General features: G+C 37.2%; 1 protein-coding gene across 2 annotated transcripts in view; it reads right to left on the bottom strand.

Annotated features, from left to right (window-relative positions):
* Nucleotides 1–26,446, bottom strand: part of LOC125240759 (discoidin domain-containing receptor tyrosine kinase B-like) — a 106,871-nt gene that overhangs the window by 53,817 nt on the left and 26,608 nt on the right. For both annotated transcript variants that reach the window (XM_048148819.1, XM_048148820.1), the window contains exons 2-3: nucleotides 23,767–23,868; nucleotides 2,424–2,529 (exon numbers count right to left, since the gene is read on the bottom strand). In XM_048148819.1, coding sequence (XP_048004776.1) covers nucleotides 2,424–2,529; nucleotides 23,767–23,827 — 167 coding nt within the window. In that variant the 5' untranslated portion in view covers nucleotides 23,828–23,868. The remainder of the gene's footprint in view (nucleotides 1–2,423; nucleotides 2,530–23,766; nucleotides 23,869–26,446) is intronic.

Here is a 26,446-nt window from a genome sequence, read left to right as displayed (position 1 = left end):
TATTGAAGACAACAATAGAACCTATAAATTGATATACAGTGTATATTCCAAGTCTCCCAACGATTGAAATTTCAAAGCATAAAATAACCAATAAGATTGATATGAATTCCAGAACGACCCGCTTGTAGGAATCGAACGAGAGCGAAATCATGGAAAAGAATTTACCTGTCCTAATAATATATCTGCAGATTTATTTTATCGCTTCAAACTGAACGGTACCGGAGTGCCTGATAACAGTTTGTTGAATGCCAATAAGGTGCTATTGGCAATTGGACTTGAAACTAAACGTTGTTTTATCTTGGATATTGAACGTAAGCGAATCGCGACCGGGACCGTTAACATTGTTTATTTGTTCAATGGACGATTAACGTCAAATCGTTTACAGCCGTAAATTTAGGACCACAGACTGACTCCGTTAATATGCGTACTTTCTACCTATTACAAGTTGAGCAAAACAAATGACGTTTTAATTGATTTACGAGGAAAATAACATTACGTTCCAAATTTGGAACCATATGCGGTAAAGGGTTAAAATCATTGTCCAATAATTGACGAAAACAGGAGTACTATTTTGTAATCGGTGTGTTCAAAGTCAAATTAAAAATCTGCCTAGATTCTGTAGGGATTTTCGGCACAGTATTCAATTAAGTGTAGAATGGAAGAGGAAGCCCTGCTTCGTCAAATATCGTCGTAAATCTCCTGTGATCGGGGCGTGGCCCCAGCGAGCTCACCTTTCATTTCGAGGCATCCGTTGGACCATCGTCAACATAGTAAACTAGTGTCGGTTAAGACTCGAGCGCTTTGAGTCTTTTAACTTGTTATAGGACGAGGTAATTAACTAATTACATATGGATACGATTGATCAATGTTGTGATGTCGATGTTATTAGTACATATGTTATTCCTGGTAATGTTACTCTGTTATGAGAGTTGTGTCACAGAAAGTTTGAATCACAGACATAACAACTATAAGTATAATACAAAAGTGACGATAGGAATGTAGTTATATGTATGTCATCGCCAGAGCGGATAAGTGATATAATATAGACAATTCCTTTTATTCGCATATCGCTATGCATTGCCTATCTACTGCGTATACTGCTGCGGTTAGAATTTTCGCTAATGCTTGTACGCGTCCAGCGTGCGTAGCCGAATGCAGAAACGCTCACGAAACGAAACGCTCGTAGATATCTATCTCTATCGCTCTTGCGTATTGGCGCAACAGAGCCAGACCACCTTTCGCGGCGTTTCGTTTTCGTTTCCCGTCATAGAAACGCCATTCGGCCATGGGGCCTGGCTGGACCAATAACGTTACCGAGGAAGCTGCGCGCTGCGCCGCACTATATCAAATATCGTAGACCGCGTGTGACTGAACAGCAAATAAATAATAGTACGGTAGCTCTCAGATGAATCGGAACCAGCCAGGTAATCAAAAATACAGGCATAGCATACAAATATTTGTGAATAGTGGTGAGCACTGTGTCCGTTTTGTTGGTATTGTACAGTAAAAGGCTATAGACAGTTCTAATATAGATTCACTGAGCTTTTATCTTTCTATTTCTAGCTGCACATATAATTCCATTCAGTAACGTTTGCTACGTCCGTTATTTTCAGTGTGAGATCTAAGTAACAAAGTGGATGTACAAAAGACCCAGTTGCGAGTTACTAATGCCTTTCCACCCTGACGCGTAACACATTTTTTAACGTAACGCTTATTGGTTTATTGAAACCCATAAGACTAACCTTCCGAACCCGAAATATACGAATCCCAGTAAGGCTGCCATCAGGGGTATGCCTTTTCTCAATATTTATATCGGTTCCATGGGATTGGAGTGTTCACTTCACTATGACCATGCATTTTTGACATTCGGGATCACGACCCCAAAATCACTTTCTTATATCGTTATATCGTTAATCACTGACTGTTGACGATGAAGACGAGAGTTTTCCGCAGCTACTAAAACTTGCTTAGCTCAATCAACATCTCGGTACTTGTCGGAATAGAACATCTGTAAAAGTGAAATTCTAGCGGCAAAATTGACATGTGATACTGAATATTTCCTGTGCATTTATTTCCAATTGAATAAAGAACTGTACGTTGAACAAACGTTTACTTCAGGGATTGGGTAACTGCCCATTGGTTTGTATAGATGTGATGTCATATTTTTTTTCCCATTTGTACAGTCAAGTTTAAAAATATGGGTATACACATCTTACTCAAAAATATGTCCTATAGCATCTTAGTCCGGTGTATGCGTAGTACCATATTTATGAGACGATTATTTCGATACGTATTTTTGCACTTGACTGTAGTTATGCGTTATGCCTGATGGTGCCTGATGGCTTAAAGAGATTAATCCACCTATAAAAGAACACTTAGAGCAGTGAACCTAATCAAGAGTGGTGATACAAAGGCGTGCTTACCTTCCATTCTGTGGCCCCACGTTCCCGTCGTTGAAGGAGGAGCTGGCGGTCAGGTCCTTGTCCGGGATGAGCCCGCTCTGCATGCCCAGGGGCGCGATGCATTGAGCTGCGAACAAACATACAACTTCATTATCACGGCCTTACCGAGCGGAAAACTCCGTTAGTATAACTTTGGGAACAAATCTAAATATTTTAATGAACAATAATTTGATTTCTTGCCATGGTTGTAAGAAGGACGCGACATCTTTCTCGAGAAATAATCTGATATTATAATCTAATCTATAAGAGATTCGTAGAGTTGGTAAAATAATTGAAACATAAAAAGAAGACAAGTAAAACTTAATCATTAATTACATCCCACGAGTAGAGAGTAGATTTTCGGTAAGGTCAGTGTTGGGAAGACCGTCTACCCAGAAAGACCGTCTACTGAATATAGCTTTTGTATTTACATATCTATCACTTCTTACACCTCCGAAGGTATACCAGTTTTTCATCCTTAATCCATTGGTCTTCAATAGATATCACTTAGGAAGAACACTATTAGTTAACAAAAAACTTGATTCGTGTTTCGAACTCGACCATGGAGTTCAACAAGGTTACGCAAAAAATTAAAATAATATAGAAGCAGTTGGAATATTTGTGCATTATGTATGTAACGTGTTAATTTAATAATCGTTCTTCCTGTCTAGTACAATTAATGCTCTTAAAACGCGTTCAATTTATTGTTTTATGTCCTGAAATATGTAACTTCGAAATTGTGCCTAGTCGGAAAGACCGGATATAAGAGTAAGGCACCTTTTTTAGGCTTTATGGGAAATAAGTCGAGTTTAAACGGCTGTTGAAGGTTAATTTTAATTACAAGTTTCGGCTTTGCTTTTGTCTGGACCTGAAACCCTTATTAACCTCACTTACGGTCTTGCCTTATAAATAGAAAAACGCTGATATGTTGAAAATATCAACGTTATTTGTTTTAATATCTATCACATTACTCCCTGTTATTACAGAATATAACAATGAACATGATTTGGATACTTATTTCCATATGAAATTACGCGACAACGAACACTAGACGGTCTTTCCGTACTCAGCGCGTGGGGACGGTCAACCCGCCGAGCCTTTAAAAAGTGATTTTTATCACATAAGTTTACTTTTATTCACCAAAGTATTATAAAAGCTGTGTAGAATATAAAATTTGCTAGCCCATAGGACCATGCGGATCACTCCAGACTACTTTAATAGTCTAGTTTTATCCACTCAAATTTTATTTCAAATAAAGTATGCCGGTCTTGGCCGCACTGACCTTACCCATGTTTTTGATAATTTTGATATAATATGTATATGTATAGTACGTATACGTACTATAAGTAATCCTTATATAAAACATGTTAAATAGAGAACCTCTTTTTTAAGAACCAGTTAAGAATAGATTAAACGTACCGAAACGAAACGACGGAAGCATCTTTGATATGGGATCGCTAGAATCCAAAATTAACCTCATCACACAGCATCATAAAGTATTCTTTATATTATAATTATTAATGCACACATGTAAACGTTGCCGACAACAACAAACACTGCGATAATAATTCTCGTTAACTGAAACGTGAGAAGACGACACACACCTACATTTATTTTTAAGACACTAGCACAAGATATTGCTTAACCCATTCATTGCCGGCGCCTCATATTTTTAATCATCACGCAGTGCCGCCTTTTACGCGACGACGCGAATTCGCGTCCACGGCATCACGTTAACATTTCAACGGACGCGAATTCGCGTCTGCGGCATTAGGTTATATATCACACTTGAAGGACGCGAATTCGCGTCTGCGGCATTAGGTTATTTCACACTTGAAGGACGCGAATTTGCGTCCTCGGCATCACGTTTACGCATACACAGGACGCGAATTCGCGTCTTCGGCATTGAATGAATCTTAAGATCTCGCACAGCTGCTTTTGAAAATATTGTATATTATGCATGAAAGTTCTTAAGTATTCAATGTGACTAATACTGGTTTTCCTACATTACCTAAAGCTAATATGCTAGTATAAGCTAAGATTATACAATATTTAATCTTGCAATATTGAGGTAAATGGTACTTGGCCTCTTGCGAAAACGATTTGGCTTCCACTTTACTTTAACCACCGTCATATGAACCAGAATATAAAAAAATATATTTAATTTTGTCACACTTACACGTTCTTTAGTGATTACTAAATTATCACAAATGTAGATACGCACCGTATGTACCTTTAAAGAGTTTTGAGGAGACAAAAACGTATGCGACAACACAAATCGCGCGTCCCCATGAGTCCCAGGAAAGCAATATTACTTCCTATGAATGACCTAAACACATTCCTACCGCAGGTACGAGTAAGCAAGGAGGTGTTATTCGAGAAAGTCACTTAGTATTCTCTGGCTAGACTAGCATCGAACACCTAAATTGTTAATACACTATTCGAGACAAGGAGTTTCCCCAACAATGCCCAGACTACGCTGAGTGATAGAACGCGAATAAATTAACTTGGCGAGGTAAACCACTCTTCAGTGATCCATTTTGTAGTCTCTCGGGCCGGGTGAATGATCAGCTTAAATTTCAGTAAAAAGATGTTTTTCTAGGTCAATTTATGAGCGAAATTTAAATGTATGCTCGGAACCAATTCCCTGGGACAAACCAGGCTAAAGGTACACTCCTTAAAGCGCTCCGCGAAAGTGCTACCTGTCTGCAAAACTTCAGCTCTCAGACCTCATGGCTTATTTGAGGCGTTGCTAAAAGCCCGACAGCGAAGTAAAAAGCATCGTTGGATTTTTTGTCGAACAGCTTCGATCGATATTGTAAGTAGACTGCGCTGCCGCGTTGTTCGCTGTGTAATTACTACCAGAACTACTTTATTATTAATGTGTCGTGCCATTTTGCAATAAAGCTTAAATATAGTAATAGTCGCCGTCAGTCTCAGCATCAGAATATTTCATAAAGGTTAAAGGCTGGTAATGGGAAAGGGTTTACGGGCGGGCTTCAGAGTTGTGATAACACTCCCTGTGTTGGTGTGTTCTGGTTACCTTGTAAGTCCTGCAGTAACCATGCGCGGAGGGTTATTAGTTAGATAAAATGCTATCCCATCAAGCTCCGCCATCTAATGATAGTAAGAATGCGTAATCAAGTTACGTCGTAACCATTTAGCGCGGTGGAATGGCTACCCTGGACGAGGGACGAACGGTTGGCAATGGCTGTAAATTGAGAATGTTTGCGGTTCTGTAATCAAAATCGAATAAACTATCTTTAATTTCTAGTCTTTTTTTAAATATTATTTTATGTGACGTTACTGTATTTAAAATATTATAATTGCTTTTATTAAAGTACCCACAGCTCTTGATTTTACAAGTACCACACAAAACTGAAATTGAAATAGAGAAACATTACAATTTACAATTAAATGTTATAAAAATGGAGCAAAGTAAAATATCAGCTCATATTTTTATGGATACTATTTCAAAAGCCGGATCTCAAAATTAAACATACTTAGTACAAGTTTTGTAAAGTTTGTTAGTCAAAGGCTTGTTGGAGCGGTAGGTACCTAGTTATTAGAAACTTTAGTAATATCAAGCTTCTTCTGAGAAGTCCGGAAAAAATATGAAGTCGAATTAAATATTAATATTTTTAGGGCGTCAACGATTTCAACATGACTGTTACTTTATTCATCAAGATAAATTACATATAAACTTATTATCAAGGGTAGATAATTAAGTACGCACAGTCGCACACGTACATTAATAAGTAATAATTCAGGACCACGCCACGAGACGAGAGGAACCTGTAAAAATTATGGTCAATCGAGAAGAACAACCTAGGGAAACTGTTTGTAATTTCTACATACCAATTTTCTATGGCCGAATGCGAAGCCCGTGGAATGTTTTGTAGGATGGGTTAGAAGCTAACAGTCAATTTATAATATTTTTGCGTCCTTTTTCTTAAAAAAACTACCGCAACAAAGCGTGGTTCAAGAAAACATTTACAGCATTGGTAAGTTTTCTGGGAGAGGTTTGTAAACAGGGTTGCCAACCATACGAGGTTCCTCGTACAAATACGAGATTTGTGGTCTTACGTACGGGTTACTAATGTATTACCGAAAGTTATTTGCCAGATTTTCACATCCCAAACAATGTATCCCAAAAAATTAAAAGGCAACTCATCGTTTCCCAACTTATCGTGTGACATATACATATTTGCCAAAATAATGATATCCAAATAAATATTTAGACATTTCCTTGCTTTGGCAATGTTCATTTTACCAAACTTCAATTAATCAAAATGATTAATTGCCAACCAATATTATCCCAACAGAAAAAAAACCAAATCTAACATTTGGTAAAACATTTCTTGGGCATTTTTTATTTTAACAAACCTTGTTTACTCAAACCGAGTAGTTGACAAAAATATAAATAAACCACATTTACTTTGTCATTTTTTTATATTACCAAATCTTAATGTATTCGAAATAAACCTACTTTTTTAGTAACATTTTGTGTGGGGGTCGCAGTTCTAACCTAATCTAAACCTACTTTCTTAGCAATATTTTGTGTGGGGGTCGCAGTTTTAACCTAACCTAAACCTACTTTCTTAGCAACAGTTTTGTGTGGGGGTCGCAGTTCTAACCTAACCTAAACCTACTTTCTTCGCTACAGTTTTGTGTGGGGGTCGCAGTTCTAACCTAACCTAAACCTACTTTTTAGCAACATTTTGTGTGGGGGTCGCAGTTCTACCCTAACCTAAACCTACTTTATTTAGCAACAGTTTTGTGTGGGGGTCGCAGTTCGAACCTAACCTAAACCTACATTCTTAGCAAAGTTTTGCGTGGGGGTCGCAGTTCTAACCTAACCTAAACCTACTTTCTTAGCAACAGTTTTGTGTGGGGGTCGCAGTTCGAACCTAACCTAAACCTACATTCTTAGCAAAGTTTTCCGTGGGGGTCGCAGTTCTAACCTAACCTAAACCTACTTTCTTAGCAACAGTTTTGTGTGGGGGTCGCAGTTCTAACCTAACCTAAACCTACTTTCTTCGCAACAGTTTTGTGTGGGGGTCGCAGTTCTAACCTAACCTAAACCTTCTTTTTTAGCAACATTTTGTGTGGGGGTCGCAGTTCCAACCTAACCTAAACCTACTTTCTTAGCAACATTTTGTGTGGGGGTCGCAGTTCCAACCTAACCTAAACCTACTTTCTTAGCAACATTTTGTGTGGGGGTCGCAGTTCCAACCTAACCTAAACCTACTTTTTTAGCAACATTTTGTGTGGGGGTCGCAGTTCCAACCTAACCTAAACCTACTTTTTTAGCAACATTTTGTGTGGGGGTCGCAGTTCTAACCTAACCTAAACCTACTTTTAGGTTTTTAGGCTATGTTTAGGTTTTTAAAGATTATTTGACTCGTCATAATTATGGTATTTTCGTCAAAAGTGTTTGAGGGAAGCAAACGTGTAAGTAGTTGTTAAAATCTGTTTGGGAAATGAAATTCGGTAAATGAAAACAATCATGTTAAAACACTTGTCAAAAAGTGGTTTTGCATAGTGTGTTTTTAAGGAAAAATTTTTTTACTAAACAAATTATTTGACTAAATAATTTTGTCCAGTAATTAATTTGACGAAAGTAAAGTTGAGCAAACTTTTCTAGTCAAAGTGAAACATTTGCGAAATTAACAGTTGGGGTTATAAAAGTTGCATTACAACAGTTTGGGAAATTATCATTTGACGGATGTTAACGTTGTCAAATGTTATTATGGGAAAGATTGAGTTGACAAACGTGTAGTTGGCAAAATTCGTTTGGGAAATGAAATTCGACAAAAAAATCTTCGGTAAATTAAAAGGATCCCCTTACGTACGAGTTACGAGGATACTATTAACCTCCTACAAGTACATATTTGTGAGATGTGAGATTTTGATAATATGGCCATTTGGATATATATTATTAGCATTTTTTATCTTTTTACACCATTTACGCGATGATTGTCTATGGCAGCTATCGCTTCAACAACCACACCGCACCGCACCTTGGAATGTTTTCACGAAAGTGAGAGCGAGAGTGTTATTTTTTTATCGCTATCACTTACGTGAAAAAAATCCACAGACGCGGTGCGGTGCGATCATTTCTTAGGTACTTTACGGAGTGGTCCCGATAGTATAGAGATTTGAAATTCTAAATACGAGAATTTTAGCTGCATACGTACGAGGAAATTTTGCTTTACGGTTGGCAACCCTGTTTGTAAGAAATGTCGGCCCCTTAAAGCACAAAATCTTACAGAGAGCTCGAGACAGCATTCGAATGAGGCAGCGAAAGTGATCAAAAATATCTTGAAGATATGGGTATCGATACACATTCAAAAAAAGTTTAGCCTATAGTCTTCAAAATAAAATAAAAAACTTTGAAAATGCTGCTACGCCGTTAAGTCAAAAAATGTAAAAAAGCAGCTGTTTTTGTATTTCTGGGGTTATGAATGACTAATAATATGTCGATTAAATGGAATTTCACGATAAGAAAACTATTATTTTGAGAACACTAATGATCCTACTAACATTGGTTTGGTCAACACCGATGGACAAAGTATCACAAGTTCTGTTAGAAGCCTCACATTGGAGAAAACTCTTTTATTTATCGTTCTTCAATACATAATTAAAAATCATGAAAGATATCAAAAACAAACTATGTTATATTAATTTTATAAGACATTGAATTTTGTCCAGATTTCATTCCGCATACGTTAAAGTAGACAGATGAACGTCGACTGTCCATTACCATCAATTAGTATGGCTACAACCTAACCAGTATAAAACACCTGAACACTACCAGTTCACAACACAATCATAACAAAAAAGCTGCACGGTTGACTACGATTACCTTCGGAACATCTTGAGAATAGCTATCAGTTCCTGGAGGTTACACTGTTATACATTTCCCGATCCCGACAGAATGCCTTAGCGATATACACACAGCAGGTCAGTAAAGTCCTTATGCTGTCGAGGAAGGACAACTAGTATCTAATTAGGGGGGCGGAGGTGACGAGAGCGAGGCACATATAGGGTGAGTTCAGATAAGTGCGTCATACGATACAACACGCAGTAGAAAGTGTAGGAAGATCCATTCCCCATGTTTTTTATTATAAAGAATTTAAATAGTTATTTTTACATGCCATTTCAACTTTTTTATTCTATAGGTGCACGACTGCCGCTATCCTCATTTTTATTATGTTAAAAGTTATGGAGGCAAAGTCAGTGCTAAAACGAGTATATTGTAATATGATTTGTTTTGCTACACTAATAACAAATACTCAGTAATCGTCTATTCCCTGTATTCTATGTACAAATTCATACTCGAGATTCCCTTGGACAAGTCTTCTTAATTTCACAAAAAGAAGTTATATTTAAAAGTCGAATAAAGAAATATGAATTTAAAACCAAGGGATCACAGAATTGTCCGAGACCCCCCTATTCCATTAACAATTTACCCGGGGCACAGGAACTTTGATGACATTTCAGCGCAGCTCATGTAGGTAGGACGTAAATCATTAACGCGATGGGACGCACGGGAGCGGACCATGTCGCTGACCCCCACGTATGTATAACGCCGGCACTGTCAAATTAATCGACATGCTTTACGTGCTTGCATGACTATGCTATAAGTAATTATTACGTACATTCTAACAAATTATTGCAAATTGACGCGTGTGATAAGTAGTGATATAATAAGTATTTACAGTACAGTCAAGTGCAAAAATATGTATCCAAAAAATCGTCTCATATTTATGAGACGATTTTTTCTAAGTATTACATGCTATGGGACATATTGGACATATGTACAGCCAAAGCAGAAGAAGTCAACGAGAAACTTCCAGACTTTCCCGAGCTGCCCAAAACGAAGTGGCGATCACACTGTATTGTTAAGACAATAGGTTAATCAGAATTGAACGTTAACAAAGGTGGGATATAATAAGCATGAGCATCGGGATTCAATTAGTATATTCCTACAGTACCACCTACCACTCGCATGAAATATGTATATGTCGGCGGCAGATCGAAGAATCCGGCAGAACACGAGATTCCTAGGCATATCGTGAAACGCCGCCAAATCATGATTTGGCTTAGTAACATTCGCCATATCGTTCAAAACTCACCGTTTAACGATTTGCCCAGTGACGTTTAAGCAGATCGTGAAATTCCTAGACATATCATGAAATGGCGGCATTCCTAGACATATCATTTCACCAAGTAAAGCCCGCAAGTGGCATTTAAGCAGATCATGTGATTCGTAGGCATATCATGATACGCCGACATATCATTCACTACTTAAGTAGGGTGTCCAAAATTGAAGTAAAAATGCAATAATCCTAATCAGTACTATATTTAATTAAATAATTTGTATTTTATAAATTAAATGTAACGAGACTTACTGTTTTTTGACATTGTGCACAGAATCCTTGTGACTCACATAAAATGAATGTAGCTGATGCTCAAAAGCTTCTTTTGCACTTCTATTTTCCATAATGACACTATTTTCGGTGCCGCCAGGCGTTTCACGATATTCCTAGGAATCTCGTGTTCTGCCGGATTCTTCGATCTGCCGCCGACATATACATTATTTATTCTTTCCCCGGACGTATTTTCAGGTACGGACTGCCCGTGGTTACTTTATAATAGAACGTATTTTGTTTAGTGATATATCTTTCGCCTCTTTTTATTGCTGTTTATACTCAGATGTATTGAAATTGCTACGCGGCAACGGTCTACTGCATCAAAATATGTGCTGAGCCAATAGACGAGTAGGTATGCAGTATATAGAACGCGAGTCGCTTTTCGCCATTTTCGCAATGTAACCGAATAGGTAGACAACAAGCTTCCAAGTAATACCAGTGGCAAAGGCAACTATGCTTTGATTCGAACGCCACGAAGCGGCCCGGGTAAAGCCGCCAGCCATCTGAATATTCAACTTGAATTTCTGCGAAATTAGGTATGAAACTTCAAATATTCAACAAGCATGATTCAGTGTTTTGGATGACAATAATGATGCTCGACACTAGGTAGCTCTATGAATTCTAGAGGCAAAGTACGCATACCAATAAACATAATCGTAAATACCATGCCTAATGAAAACTTTTCGTTAAGAGATTATCGATATGCGAAGTTAGGTATGCCAGTAAGTAAGATATTGCCCTTATACATTTACATTTCATTTGGTACTTCATCCTTTGGAAGGCGAAATCCTCAAATATTATTTAGTTTCAAAACAAATAATTCATTAACAACGTGTAATGTTGAGAAAATTTTCAATTTGATCGTTTTTACCTGATGTGAAGTAACAAGGTCGACCATGTGACCATGTAGGTACTACATAGGTAGTAGTAATGTAGTAAATAGGTGTTATTGAAAGCACCGAAAATTGTACACTGAATAAGGACAGTAAACTGCCATCGGCAATAGGCAGTGTTATCGAATGAGGCGTCAGGCCCATGTATTGGCAGGATAGAGCTTTGTTCCGTATAGGACTATTCGCTGTGAGTGGCATCTTTATAATTCAGTGTTACCATCCCGTCTGGCTTTTACCCGTTACTGTACTCTTTTCTCCCTTGCGCGTCAGCGTTGGGAATCCTTCCCGAATGCAAGCAAGCCGAACGTTTGAGATAACCATTATGTGCGGCACCGGTTGTAGTTACGACCGTGCGTAATCTTATAATCTAATCTTACTCGCGTATACAGCCATAGGAATAACATTGCTGGACGTCAATCGCGTGCCGCAATTTTAATTAGCATTGTCGTACCGTACGTTTTCAACCTCCTCCGTTTGGTCGGTAGACGGGCGCCCTTTTTAGCGTATTCAGAGCGTGAAAGGCTACTCTGCTGTCAATCTAAAAAGTTATATTTTGTCGGGGATGGTTTAGGATTCTTTCTGTGCATATCTGTTCTGGACGGTTGTTAATGACATGTTTTTCAAAATAAAGTCAGATAATATAACAATACTATTTCATTTCACTTGTATCCATAAAAATGTATGCACACTTAATGGTAAATGTAAAAAGGCTTATTCACTTTTGGTTTTATTACATTTACGTCTTACAATAATCGTAACAAACATCAATCTGTAAAATTAAAATATCAATAAATAAAATACGTGATAAAGAATCCAAACAAATGTGAACATAAAAATGCTTCTTTTACCGTATTTACATCAGGGTGAATATTTAATTTCCACAAGATTGCCTAAAAACATAATCTTGTAAGGGAAACATTTCTGAATAATATCATGTTATTTTTAGGTGAAAGTCGGTATTAGAAATGAGGTTTAAATAGTAAATGTATGGCAAGACCTGGAGCGACATGACACATAGCACAATTTATAGGTGCCCAAGAGAATTACGCGAAGTTACCTAGGAGAGCATAATGTGACAGTTCATTAGTGTTTATTAAGTTTTAGTGTTAAAGAGGAAAAGGGCTAATAGCATAATGATGTAGAGTGTAGACACAACAGCGTGAAATACGGTGTGGGAAAATCCTGACGCAATGTGTGCTTTAGACAGTGTAGACATGTAATATGAGCCGTTTTTTTTTGTTACTCTTATACTATAGCATGCGCCAACGCTGAAAACTATATGAAAGTATACTTATTACATTTACTGACATTTAATAGGATGACGCGATGACGGCAAGTTTAGAAATTTTGGGCCATTCCTACCTCGTATTTAATTGTTCTAAAACAAAAGAAAGAATAATCATACCTTCTGTAGTGGTAATATGCCACTAATATTAATAAAAATCTAGTAGTATTTGGGCCACGAATATATGGTGTAAAATTTGGCGTAGTTATTGACGGATCAATAGGGCAACCAGTTATAAGTAGCTTACCGAAATTTTCTACGCCTACCGAATGAAATCGGAAAGATGTGGGCAAAAGGTTAACATCTCCGAGCGGAAAGGAAACGGGTCCATATTTAGCGTTCTCGAATGAGCACGCTAATTATTAATTATGATTAGGGCGTCAAAAACACGCACACGAGTGAATATTCAGCTGTGTGGGTGTCGGGGCTCGCGCCGTGTCCTCCGCGCCGCCGTTCCTCTCTCTCCCCGGGCGACGGAAAAGTTAAATGAAAGAGACAACGCGACCGTATTTTCAAATTTCGAGTGCAGCCCGCCGCCCGGTGAGGATTGATATTAATGTTCACTGTTACTGTTTGGGTTAGCAGATAAATATCTATTGATTTTTCAAGGGTGCGATCACTGAAGCGGTGAAAATTGAAATTTTCTAACGTTTGTTTGCGGATGCGTAAACATGATAATAGGTACGGAAGTTTCATCAGCCGATATCAGGTGAGGATCGTTACATTCAGTACGCTGGTAATCAAATTACTTCATAGTACCTATTTACATTTGGTGTCTTAAGTAGGTGATATTTAAATGTATGCTATTTGGGCTTCGGACAATGTTCTATGGCTTACAAGATCAATAGAAATCTTACATTTATTTAAGTAATATATAACTGTAAACAATTAACACTGACTTCATAGACATTCGCCCGTTCCGCCACCGCCAAAAATTCGCTGAGCCAAGAGAAACACATTCGTGAGAAAATACGTTGGAAAATACATTCGCTCGCAGACGGGAGTTCCAATCCTTTCTTAAAATGCGTGGGACAGAACTTATTTACATAGCTAGCCCGATGTTTGCTCATTTAATTAAGTAGGGTAGAGCGCACAGTCACCGCTGTCGTGCTCGGCAAAAAAGTTTTATCTGCTTTGGAACTCCATAATGACAGACTTAAAAGCATTATTTATGTGTCCTATCTATCAGTGCTGCTAGAAAGTAGGTCATCGATAAAATCGTATTAATTAGATAGCAATTTATACCAACGGTCCTCAGGGCTGGAAGCCATATAGGAAAACGTTTATCGTCACATCTATCAATCGTGGACACATGCGCTGGCAAATAAAACGGATTAGAATAAAGTAGAAAAGTTTGCACTGTCATAGTTTATACACAAATGAAAATGTTAAATATGATAATATTTAATTCATGATATCTTTTTGACTAAGCGGTTTCTTCATTTACGATTGTTGCGGTATAAAGTTCCAACAAATTTCCATGAATTGCATCCTGCATCTCAACTGAGTGCAATGTTTTGATAAGCAAAAACCGTGGGACGGAGCTGGTTATTGAACGAGACGGATAATTTGAAGTGACATATTTATGTAGAAAAAACTCACCAAGAAATATCAAGAAGCATCGGGTACAATTATCCCTGTATAATGTATACCAGTTAATAAGAGATAATCCTAAAACGTTAAACAAACAATGCGTTGCTTTTTTCATGTGCTAGAAATAACCCTATAGAAGTCCGGCCGACCGTCGAAGCAAACTAAGAGTACAGCATTCAAAGCATATCTTTTACATTACAATAAGATATAATTACCTACAATTATCAAGCGCCATCGTACAAAATAACAACCAGTTTCTCGGAACTAGTATTTAGTCGCCGTCGGAGCCTTGCCGTTGGTACCTCACCCTACTTGCCCTTATTTGGCAACCCTTTGGATTGTAGGCCCATTGGATTCAAATATTAATTTTAGATACGAGTGACCCGGGCACTCAGTGCGTATAAATTTATTAATAAAGGTTTCTGCGGGGAATTCTTGGCAAAGCGGTTGAGCACATTCGTTATTTAGGAAAATTCAGAGCGGCCGTTACTCGAAAATTTTGAATCTTTATATTATGCTTGTTAAGCCGGATGTACTGGAGCACTCTTTCAAAAGACAAAGGATGCCGCTTAGGATCTAGACGTTGGTAAGGACTTTGTCCAGGTTATATTACGAATGTGCGACGTCCGTCGTATCGATTATTTGAGACTGTTGTAAAATATATATTCAACTCATTTTATCCATGCTACGTGCCATCCATGCCAGACACCTATTATATAGACACCTTTATTTCATAATAAAAATAAAGAAATAAATAACTGTTATTGATAACCTCATGTACGAATAAGGGTAAATTAGAAGTGAAATGTATAAGTCATAACATCCATAAGATACAGCGGGGCAAATGTAACTGGTCCATTTTTTCCATATTTTATAATGTTTGCATTAAATTATTAATGATTAATAATTAAATAGAGTACCCACGGTTATATTTGGTAGGCGTGTTCAGTGGATACATGTAGAAATTGTAGAACTCAACATCATAGTGTAATAATAGAAAAAATGGATCAGTTACATTTGACCCCCAGTCGAGATTTTTGTCCGTCTTTCACGACAAAACGGAGCGATGAATTGACGTGATTTTTTAAGTAGAGATAGCTGAAGGGATGGAGAGTGACATAGGCTACTTTTTGTCTCTTTCTAACCCTCCACTTCCCTAAAGTGGGGGTTGGAAGTTTGTATGGAGCTTTCCGCAATTTTCGAATTTAACGCGAGCGAAGCTGCGGGCAAAAGCTAGTAAAGCTATAATCTGTCATAGGAGCATTATTTTTACTTTACGGGACCGTTGCGCAGCTACTTAATGTTAGAACATGTAGGTATACTGAAGTTCAAAAGTTGTAAACTACTCCAAGTTCCTGAAAAATGTCTTTAAGCAAATTATGTACTAAGTACTAAATAGGTATTAATACTTTAGGCCGAAGTTATCATGAATGTTAGCACGAAATCTCCCTTACCTATTCTTAAAATGTATCATACCGCCGTTATCTAGAAAAGTTATTGTCTCTTAGAAGTACACATGTTATTGTCAAAGTAATATGACTGTAATATGAATTCTAATGTAGGTACCTAAATGAACTAGTTTCTTCTATCTAAATCTAATTCTGTGGTAGGTACCTACATGAACATGACATTGTAATGTAAATAATTATTTATTCGTCGGAGATTATAAGGGCATCCGTAGATTATAAATGCGTACTGTAATATAGCGCAGCGCAATGGCATAAAATTCGCATAAGCACAAGATGTTATTGTAATGCAAAGCAAATGTTACAAGTTGACACGCAAATTTCTCAACAGGACCCGGCGTCCCGCGAGGGCTTATTAGTCAATTAAGGAAAGGTTCCCGCGCGGTAGGTACGCTGACAAACAAACGCTAGTCGTATGTGTTATGTATACACATACGGTATGTCGTGTCATTTAATTAGCTGCCACGGCTTGATAACTTCTGACTGTCTCAGATAGGAATGTCGACGTCAAGACATGAGCGGTAGCGAACAACTATACGTACCCTTACCACGAATACCACGTCCCTAAAATTTGTTCGAGATGTGTATCCATCAAAGACATATATAACTTCGTATAGACAGATAAAGTCTAAGTAAAAAACGTACCTCAGTACCATACAGAAAAAGGTACGGTGGCCTAGATGGCATTACACCTTTGGGGTACGCTCAGATAGATGGCGCTAATATTAATATTTGACATTTTAACACATATCAAGCTAAGAATATGGTCCAAATTGTCAAAACTGAGGTTCAAAAGTTTTAAGCCTGTGTCAAGAGATGGCAGTCTATGCACTGTGATTACACATTTTACTTTGACAGTAACTCTCTTTAATACTCGATCCTCTTTGGTATCCATGTATGTATGTAGACACTGTCAGTGATTCGTGGTAAGGCTTTTAAAGCATTCAGATAGATAAGCAGCAGTAACATTACGAATAACTGAAACCTTCAGTGAAAGTAACGAGGCTAATATAAAATTAACTAAGTTTAAGTTAAAGGTGGCTAGCCAACTTTGTCAATATAAAGAGTTAAAAAAAATAGGCAACGAGTCAATCTCACATAAAAATTATAAAATTTATAAATTACGGGCCTTTATACTGGGCAATATTACTGTACACGGCGTAAAACAATCGATGTAAGTAGCCATCCCTTATTCTCTTTCAATTTTTTAGCATACGTACTCCAGGGACACAAATAGTCGTTCCCAGCCCCATTTGAGGAATACCCCGCGTTTATTATGATCCATGCAATATAACACCGCCGCAACAAGATAAGGGTAGATAGACCCTAAAGGATGTATCGGTTTCTTTATGAGATCTAGAGTAAATATCGCTCCCGCGAATTAGGACAAGGTACTTACCTATTACTTTCAACTTTTGATATATCAAACTTTAAAAATATCTACAAATAAAACTATTTGCTGCGTCGTAATAAGATTCAATATTGAAAAAATATATTGAAACTTACAATGACATAGTTTTAAGGGCACCGATATTTAAAAATAGAGGATGGAACAATAAAGAATCATCTATCAGTGGAATATGAATAAAATCGTTTTTTGCGTGTCACGGTAAACAAATCGAAAGGGGCGATGCGAGATACATGGGGAGAGAGGCACCTCGGTGCCCGTGGGGTGCTTCCGCATAGTTTACTTATTTCGACGAGCCTTGCTTTAGACCCCACAAAGCTTGTTATAAGGTCGCAGGTGGAATTGCGCGGTCGGTGTGGCTTTAAGGATTAAATAAACCAAAATGAGTATGCTACATCATTTTAATACAAGAACAAAATAATATGAATCTTTATTTATAAGACTATTCAACTTTAACGCAAAGGGCTCTAAGCGCGACGGATTTATTGAAAGCATCTGGCCATTGTTGTATAAGGCTGTTAAAACTCGAAACTTTGTTGCGAACGCTACGAATGCTAAGCTAAATTTAGTGTAATAAAAAGTTAATTTATTACTTGAGCGCCGAGCACGCTGAACGCTCGTTATTTGACCCGGCCTTAATGTACAATGGCGATCCATCATTCCATTCAAGTACGGCGCGATGCACGCCTATAGACGAAAATTTAATTTAAAACTGTTGCACAACCGCACGAAGCTATTACAAATACAAATGGGAGCATACGGCGTGAAATATCATACAATTATCACTCCCGCTATCACAACACAACGGAGCTCCCGAACAACGAGAGAGAACGCGTACCCTCTCCCCTAACACCTTTCTTGCGTTCGTGCGATATAGGTACTACATTCTTAATGAGGGTTTCTTTATGTAGTTTTAACTTAAGAATCGCGTAGTGGTATAATGGGTATGCGAATTACATATTTATAAAATAGCTCAAAGGCTCGTTGTGGGTTACAGTTGAATGCGCCGCTAACGACGTGCGCGCCACAATAAACATTACGGAGCACGCCGGAATCGACCAAACTAGTGCATACGTAGTCGATGGATAGAAGAGTCTCCATATAACGAGTTATGTGCTTACCTATTCGTTTTGTTGAGCCTCGCCTGGCTCTGGAAGCTAATAAAGTAATCAATCAAGCGTACAATCGTACAATGGCTTCTCAGACTGTCTACGCTGGAAGCATTTTCCGGTCGCCGTCGCATTACAAAATGACAAAATGTCTTCATTTTTCTAGCCGAGGAAGATTCCATTGTGGCCCTTTTGCCTTGTACTCCTCAAACGAACAAAAGACAATCGTCTATAGGTCAAATGCAAATAGAATTCGCTTGTTGCGTGTCTCGTTAATTCAAGCGGAGTCTCTTGTTGCTCAGCGCTCGAAAACAAATTGCAAACGTCATAAAGCCAGTTTTGAATATTAATAAAGACGAATAAACGATCCCCGTTTACGCGACCGTTCCGCTAACAGCGGTTCGCAAGTGCGCATGCTTCTGACGTCTCAGCGATTGAAATATAATTATTTTACGACCAAATTTACCGCCTAATTCTTTATTAGGGAAACCGTACTAGAGCATAGCAACATTTAAGTAATTTGTTTGAGCGAAAAATAAATGTCGAGTGGGGAAAGTTTCAGAAGCTCAGAGCTTGTGCGTGCTTATACTCTTGCGTGACATGTAGTCGTCTAATGAATAATAAACAGCGGTGGCGACTCGCTACTCATTCATATCCATCCACGAAAGGCATACATATTCTTTTTTACATAAAACGATTGAGTGTCAACTTAAACCGCTTACAATATTGGCTTTGCCACGTATAAATTTCAGGGTATCGCCGGAGCGGACGGCGACGTTACCTAGATACTGGTGCCGGTCGTTCTCATTACACACGCCTACCGACTAATTTTTTTCTCGAACTAAAACACTTCGCGTGATACCGTTGGAACTATTATTTTAATTACTTTCATTGTACAAGGAGTCGTTAGCATATTGTTTTTCCCTTTTCCATTTTTCAGGCTCAGTGGCTTTCACGACAAATGTGTACGGCCATATTATTTCGGTGGCGATAACGGCCATACCTACGTGGCTTAACCTTAATTACTTTTCAAACTATTCGATGTACAGATGTGACTATTAATATAGGGTGGTAGGTAATTACATGTTTAATGTTGAAAAATCGATAAAGCAGGTCATAGAGCTCACGAAAAGTATAATGCTTCGTAAATGCGTGACTTTTAAACCTGTGGCAATAGAGTTTATTATAAGGTTTTTTATGACACGAGGGTAGATAATGGCCGGTGGCGTATAATTGTAATTTGAGCAATTATGTTTAATTTTGTAGACGAATGTCGACTATCGATTGGACTAACGTAGTTATTATGGTATAGTTGGATATGTTTCGGTACTTTCGGAGGTTGCATATTGCCTGGAAATTCGGGAATCAAAGACGCTCGAAGTAACTCGATTGAGCATACTGTATGTCAGCAACTATTCAGTCGGTCCAATATTTGCTTAGTTCGAAGTAATAGATTTACAGTTTCAATGTTATTTCTAGTTTCAATTTATGCTTTTGATCTTAAACAACCTTCCGTACAAACTAAACTTTCGTAATCCAATATCGGCTCCATGGTGTGGTATGAAGTAACAAACATGGTTTATATGAGGGTACAATATAACAAGCAGACTAAATCAATAGACTAAAAAGAGCATTCTGACAATTATGATTTATGACACATGTATGTCTAACTATTATTCTACTCGTTTTTTTTTCTGAAACGTTTGCAAAGGAAGTAACGTATTTAACTAAAAAATAAGAACAAGATATAAAACAACAAAAAATAGGAAGGTAAATATTGTGTTCATAAAAATAATAAAACTTTCCATGTTACGAAATGTTAAAATCTTTGATGCGATAAATGTCCAAGTCTAATGTCTAAAGTGAAGCAATGTTGGCAAATGTAGTCATAAACAAATGTTTGTTTTTCTAACAAGTTTATCAGTATCACTTAACCGGTGCATATACCGACAAGCAAACAGATGTAAGCAGTCGTAATGAGCAGTAATGGCGGCACGTTGTCAACTAACGATTAGGGAACAAAGGAAGCAATCATAAACGGATTACCTACTCTCTTTGCCCAATCAATCGGAAACTTGGCCGCTCTGTAATGTAAGCTTACACAGAGATTATTTATGAAATAAAACTATGGAAACGGATTAAATCGCGTATAATTAATACAATTCATCCCGACGTTTCGAACACTTTACAGCGTTCGTGGTCAACAGATGACACCCGTTGCCCTTCATTATACGCGATTTAATCCGTTTCCATAGTTTTATTTCATGAGTAACTATCGCGGTAACCGAAGACAATAGTAGAGATTACTTATTTTTAGATTTAGATTGGGACATTATCCTGGCCCGCGCCTTGTGTGATTTAGAAATAAGGACGAAGTGTCAATTCGACGAGCGGATAACATAAGCTAGTATTACTTAAATGTATTTAACGTAAAAGGGTTGAGTCAAAAGTACTATAATACATATTATACTAGAGATAAAAGGTTGTGCAGCCTTTGACACTTTGTATTAACACGTTCACTGCGGAAATTAGCTAACAAATCAATTAAATTCATCATAGATCTTTAATTAGACCTCTATCGCAATGAATGTTAACTCATACTTCAATAGTCTGATTTGATTTGTAGTCTAATCAACCCTAACCCTATTATTTTTATACTTGTTTACTGACACGTGTTTTTAGTAAGAAATGTATTTATCAATGTTTGTGTCATGCCCTAGCACATTATCTATATTAGTTTAGATCTCTCTAATAGATAAAGAGTCTATAAGCAGACACACAAATCCTTCAAATTGAAGTAGGTATGACAAAGTACCGAGAAATTCGTAAAAAAAATCCTGTAGGTACCCATAAAACAAATTCAACAGCACCAATGACCTTAAACCAACTGCCTAAAGTCCACAAGTGGTCATTGAAGTGTTTTAGTTTGTACTTTAGGCAGGCCACTTGCTTCCGTTTCGGAGCGTTTAAATTAAAAGCCGCCCGTGTCGCGTTTCGCTATTGTCACAACCGGTCGGGCACGTGAACTGGGTAGGAACACGCGTGCGCGGACGCCGGCTCTGAATACTAAGCGAATAGGTGAGTAACACGCCAAAACTGTGTTTTACACGACGGACAACGGGTTAACAGTATTGCCGATTGGCATCGGCGCCTCTAGGCTCCACATTCCAATATGGAAAAAATGTGATGGGATGGGTTATAACGGCCGCATTTTTATGTCTCCGTCAAAAGCTTAATAGCTTTTAAATGTGACACTAATTTCATGTCTGCCAAGCCAAGAACCGTGATTGACTGAATGTGAGCTCTGCAAACCTCCTTCCGACTTCCATTCATTTTGTAATTTATTATTCCATTGTAATTATACTAATTATTTCATTAGATGAAGGTAAGACAAGTGAAGTATTCGAGCGTCGACAAGCGGAAAGTCTATCTACTAACTTAAACATAACTCGGAAATCTTTAACTAACTAATAGTTAACTAGCCGCAATAATCTTAATTGCAAAAATACACAATCCGCGAGAAATGCAAGCTTCAATGTTGGTGTGTGAGTCACAACAGAGACACAGTTCAGAGAGTAAACAGAGGCCTTAAAGTTTCTTCAAACGGACCAGTATCCTTGCCTGAAAACAATTGAATTGCAGCTCGCACAGTTCACGCCAACTGTCCGGGCCGGCATTAGTAATGATTCGAGAAGTTTCCATTACAAGTTCCATTGAAATATGACGGCGCAACGTAGCTCTTAAAGTATTTGGTGTTCGTATATAACTTTCCAGCACAAGAGCGGGAACTGGGAAGTTTCTAATTAAATATTAAAGCGGCCCATGCACAGACATCGAAGCGGGACGGGCCACTAACTTCAATTTTCGATAGCATTTAAGTGACGTATTTATGTGCGCGAAGTCAAACGCCGTGGCACTTCCGTGAACAAATTAAACTAATATTAAAGTTCCATTGTCGATAAATAGTGTGGCAACGTTCTAACTTTATTAAATTTTCAAATAAGTGTACACCAGTTGGTTTATAAAGTTCTATTAAAAATTCAGTTGCAATACGCTGGGCCGTTACAAATGAAATTGTTTTCAAGAAACTCATTGTTCAGAGTTCAGACCGCCCGTGTTTCAGCGTGAAGGTTTGTGACGCATAGTTAAACATTTTAAACAATAAAATCTATAAATTTGACAATATACAAAGAATAATAGCTTTTGCACTAGCTTATTCTAAACGGCATTAAATATGACGCGACAAAAAGTTTAATAAAAGTATGCTAAATTTGCGTTTAAAGGTTATAACTTTATAAGGGACGTTTGCGCATGTAATGGCGGAGTCAGGTCGTTCCAGATCTTAGACGCCGAATATTTGAAACATCCTCGATAACCAGCTGTTTTGTGTTTGTACTCATTTTGTACCGTGTGTTCCGACTACGAACGTCCTTCATCCAACGAATCTTATTATATAGATATTAGGGTTTTTGACTATTTACTAATTCTTTAACCATACTGGCCATATGCAAGGTTCTACGTGCTGCCATCTTTAGACTTTTGGTCTCGTTGAGGAACGGTGTAATGTGGGTTCGCTTAAGTATATACTCATAAAAAAATCACACCAACTAATAAGTGTGTGTTTAGTTAGACTACTCTAAATGCAAAATTAAGAGACATTGAATCGGTTTCACTTGCAATTAGAAAATATTTGTTTCATTAATTAAAAATAGCCAATTTTGAGACGGATTTCTTTGCTATGAAAGTGAATTAGTGGCGCCGTAACTATGACATGTAAGGATTAAAGGAAATGCCATGAACAACCAGTTTATGAAACAAAACTGATGAGTTCTATGATTGCTACGATAAATTAATGTCCCTGCCGTCAAAATTTACAATGCGTCGTCTAAGCTTTGTTTGGTTATTTGCAGAGTGGCGCTGATTGTCACAAACATATACGAGTATAATGTAATATCAAACAATATTGCTAGCGGCAGCCGTAGGAACTGACTTGACTTCATTGAAAAGCCCACAAAATGCCGCACCAGCCGTGCACCTAGCGAATAGGACATTGGAAAAGTCACCCTTGCATAAGGATCTTTTAGGTATGAAACCCAAGAAATATACATATAGTTTGAGTATAGATGTACTCACATATGTCTAGGGCGCGCGCGGACGTAGCCAGGAGCAGCGCAGCTACCACACACGGCACCATCTCGCCGCGCTCACTTCACCATCTCTACCTACGCCGCATGTCTGAAACAAACGTAAAAACATATTGAGGGCCCTTTAGCTAAAAGTGTATTATTATATAGTCTGTGCTAAGAGCGCAATCGTTGACGCTAACGTATGGTATATCGTAGGCTTCGTGGCAAAACATACGCCACTGTCTATGTTGCACCAATACGGAAGAACGATAGAGATAAATACGATACGCTATGGAGCGTACTGTTGGATAAAAGGCTAAACTTATATAACTTATAAGTAAATACGGGCATATTATGCCGTTGCGTTATATGGTCGAATTCACATTTACTTAAGTTTTTAATGGCGTGTAAATTTATAAATACATTATGTTTACTCGTATGATATGAAATGTGGTTTTTATGTGGATACAAACATTTTTCCAATTGACAACGTTTCAAAATTTTCAATGTCCCTAAATCGAAAACCATTTCGAGATATCGTCACTACATTTAAAAAATCTCGTATCTCACGCTGTTCCTCAAAGTTAAAACGCAGTAAGTCTATATGCATGCCATACATACTTACTACAATTTTCTTTTCAATGACAGACGAAGATACAAGTTTTTTTAAAACTAGTGACGATATACGCCTGTAGATCACAAAAATATATTTTTAAATATTTTTTTCAGTACAGATGGTCGTTTTTTTTACGCACTAGTTCGAGAAGTGGTTCATTATATGCCAGGTCGAAACTTCGGAGGCTCATCTGTACTGAAAAACGTCGTACGATACACGTGCAAAAAGGAAATTCGTAACTTGTGTCGATTAAAACACTCCCTTCGGTCGTGTTTTAATTTATCGCCACTCGTTTCGAACTTCCTTTTTTACGCACTTGTATTGTAATGTACTATTTCCATATTTTCAGTAAAAAATTAAATAACGTTACATAGTTGAGGATGATGAGTTGATTAAGTTGATTCAGAGCTGCCACATAACCAAAAAAATCTTCTGGTTGGGATGCCACTTGAGTTTGACTGTGACACTTCACTTATCACCGCTCGTAGTATGGAGATTAGAGGTATAAAGGAGCGAAAGCTTTAAGTATCAGAAGCGCCCATATAAAACCATAAATAGGTGGCAGGTACATAAGGGTTTGACACGTCATTTTTCGACTGTTCTACTGCGACAGATTTATTTACTTAGATAAACTTCTACATTCTCAAGTCTCCCTAATAACAAAGCTTGTGAAATGCGTATACTCATCCTTGACTTCTTTATGAATTAGATAATGTATTCAAAAGGGATGGATATATGCTAGTTATTTCTCTTTTTGGTAGGTGGTCAGTAGGTTCTTGTTTTGCTAGGGATGTTACCTTGTCGATTCGATTATCAATAAAATATGCACTTACTTATAATATGTTCTCATCTTAAAAATAATATAAACTTGATACATATAAAAGTAACGAAAACAAACAATATCTATTATAATTATTTCATTAGGATTATTATGGCTTTTTGACTATGATAGTCACATATTCATACTGTATTCTTGGCTAACTAATCTAACCATACCTACGGATTGCAAATAAATGGTTTGTTTATGTACTAAATACCTACATAAACGTTCATTTTTCTTCTCTTACTAAGGCCCATATCACATTATCATATATATTTCATCATAGGTGTGTATGCCTCCCTTCTCCTTTAACGTGAAGAAAAAGGACGGCATGTTGTCTGTGATCATGTGATTTTTATGATAGTGCAATATCGGCCTAAATAGTATGTGTAAAAAATACGAGTATATGAGAAATCAATACATTCTTCTCTTCTCTTTACACAAAGACCTACATAAGTAAAATACTTTTAATCAATCAATCAATCAAAAATATTCTTTATTCAAATAGGCTTACAATAAGCACTTTTAAATTGTCAACAGTGTACAATATTAATCTATTCTAAATATCAGAGCAATTTATTGGTGCAATAAACAATATTGTTTTAAAACTACATTGATTTAATAAAATGATATCAATCTAAATTGTATAAAAAAATACTAGTATAAAAACTTCTAGAATAAATTCTAAATGTCAAAAAAATTGTATAAAAATACATTGAATTATCAATAATTATCATCATTAATAAGCTATATAATTAATGGTTTTCAACAATACTTGTATCCCACGGTGTTTCATCATTCATGTAGTCTTGTGTGCTGTAGTAGGCTTTAGAGATCAGTATACGCTTTACATAATGTTTAAATCGATTAAAAGACAGTTCAGTGATGGCATTAGGAAGTTTGTTATAAAATCTTACACAATTACCCATGAATGATTTTTTAATTTTATGGAGCCGAGTGAAGGGCACTGCAAGCTTATGCTTATTTCTAGTGTTTATATTATGTACATCACAGTTTTTCTTAAATTTACAAATGTTTTTATGTACATACATAATATTCTCATAAATATATTGACAATGCACTGTCATTATATTAATGTCCTTAAACTTATCTCTAAGTGAGTCTCTATGGTTCATTTTGTATATTGCTCGAATAGCCCTCTTCTGCAGAACAAATATGGTATTTATCTCTGAAGCACTGCCCCATAGTAAGATTTATACTAGAAAATAAACTAATCGAGCTGTTTCCACG

This window comes from Leguminivora glycinivorella, chromosome Z, assembly GCF_023078275.1.
Source record: "Leguminivora glycinivorella isolate SPB_JAAS2020 chromosome Z, LegGlyc_1.1, whole genome shotgun sequence".
Classification (NCBI taxonomy): Eukaryota; Metazoa; Arthropoda; class Insecta; order Lepidoptera; family Tortricidae; genus Leguminivora; species Leguminivora glycinivorella.
This window is presented reverse-complemented; position numbering and strand designations above follow the sequence as displayed.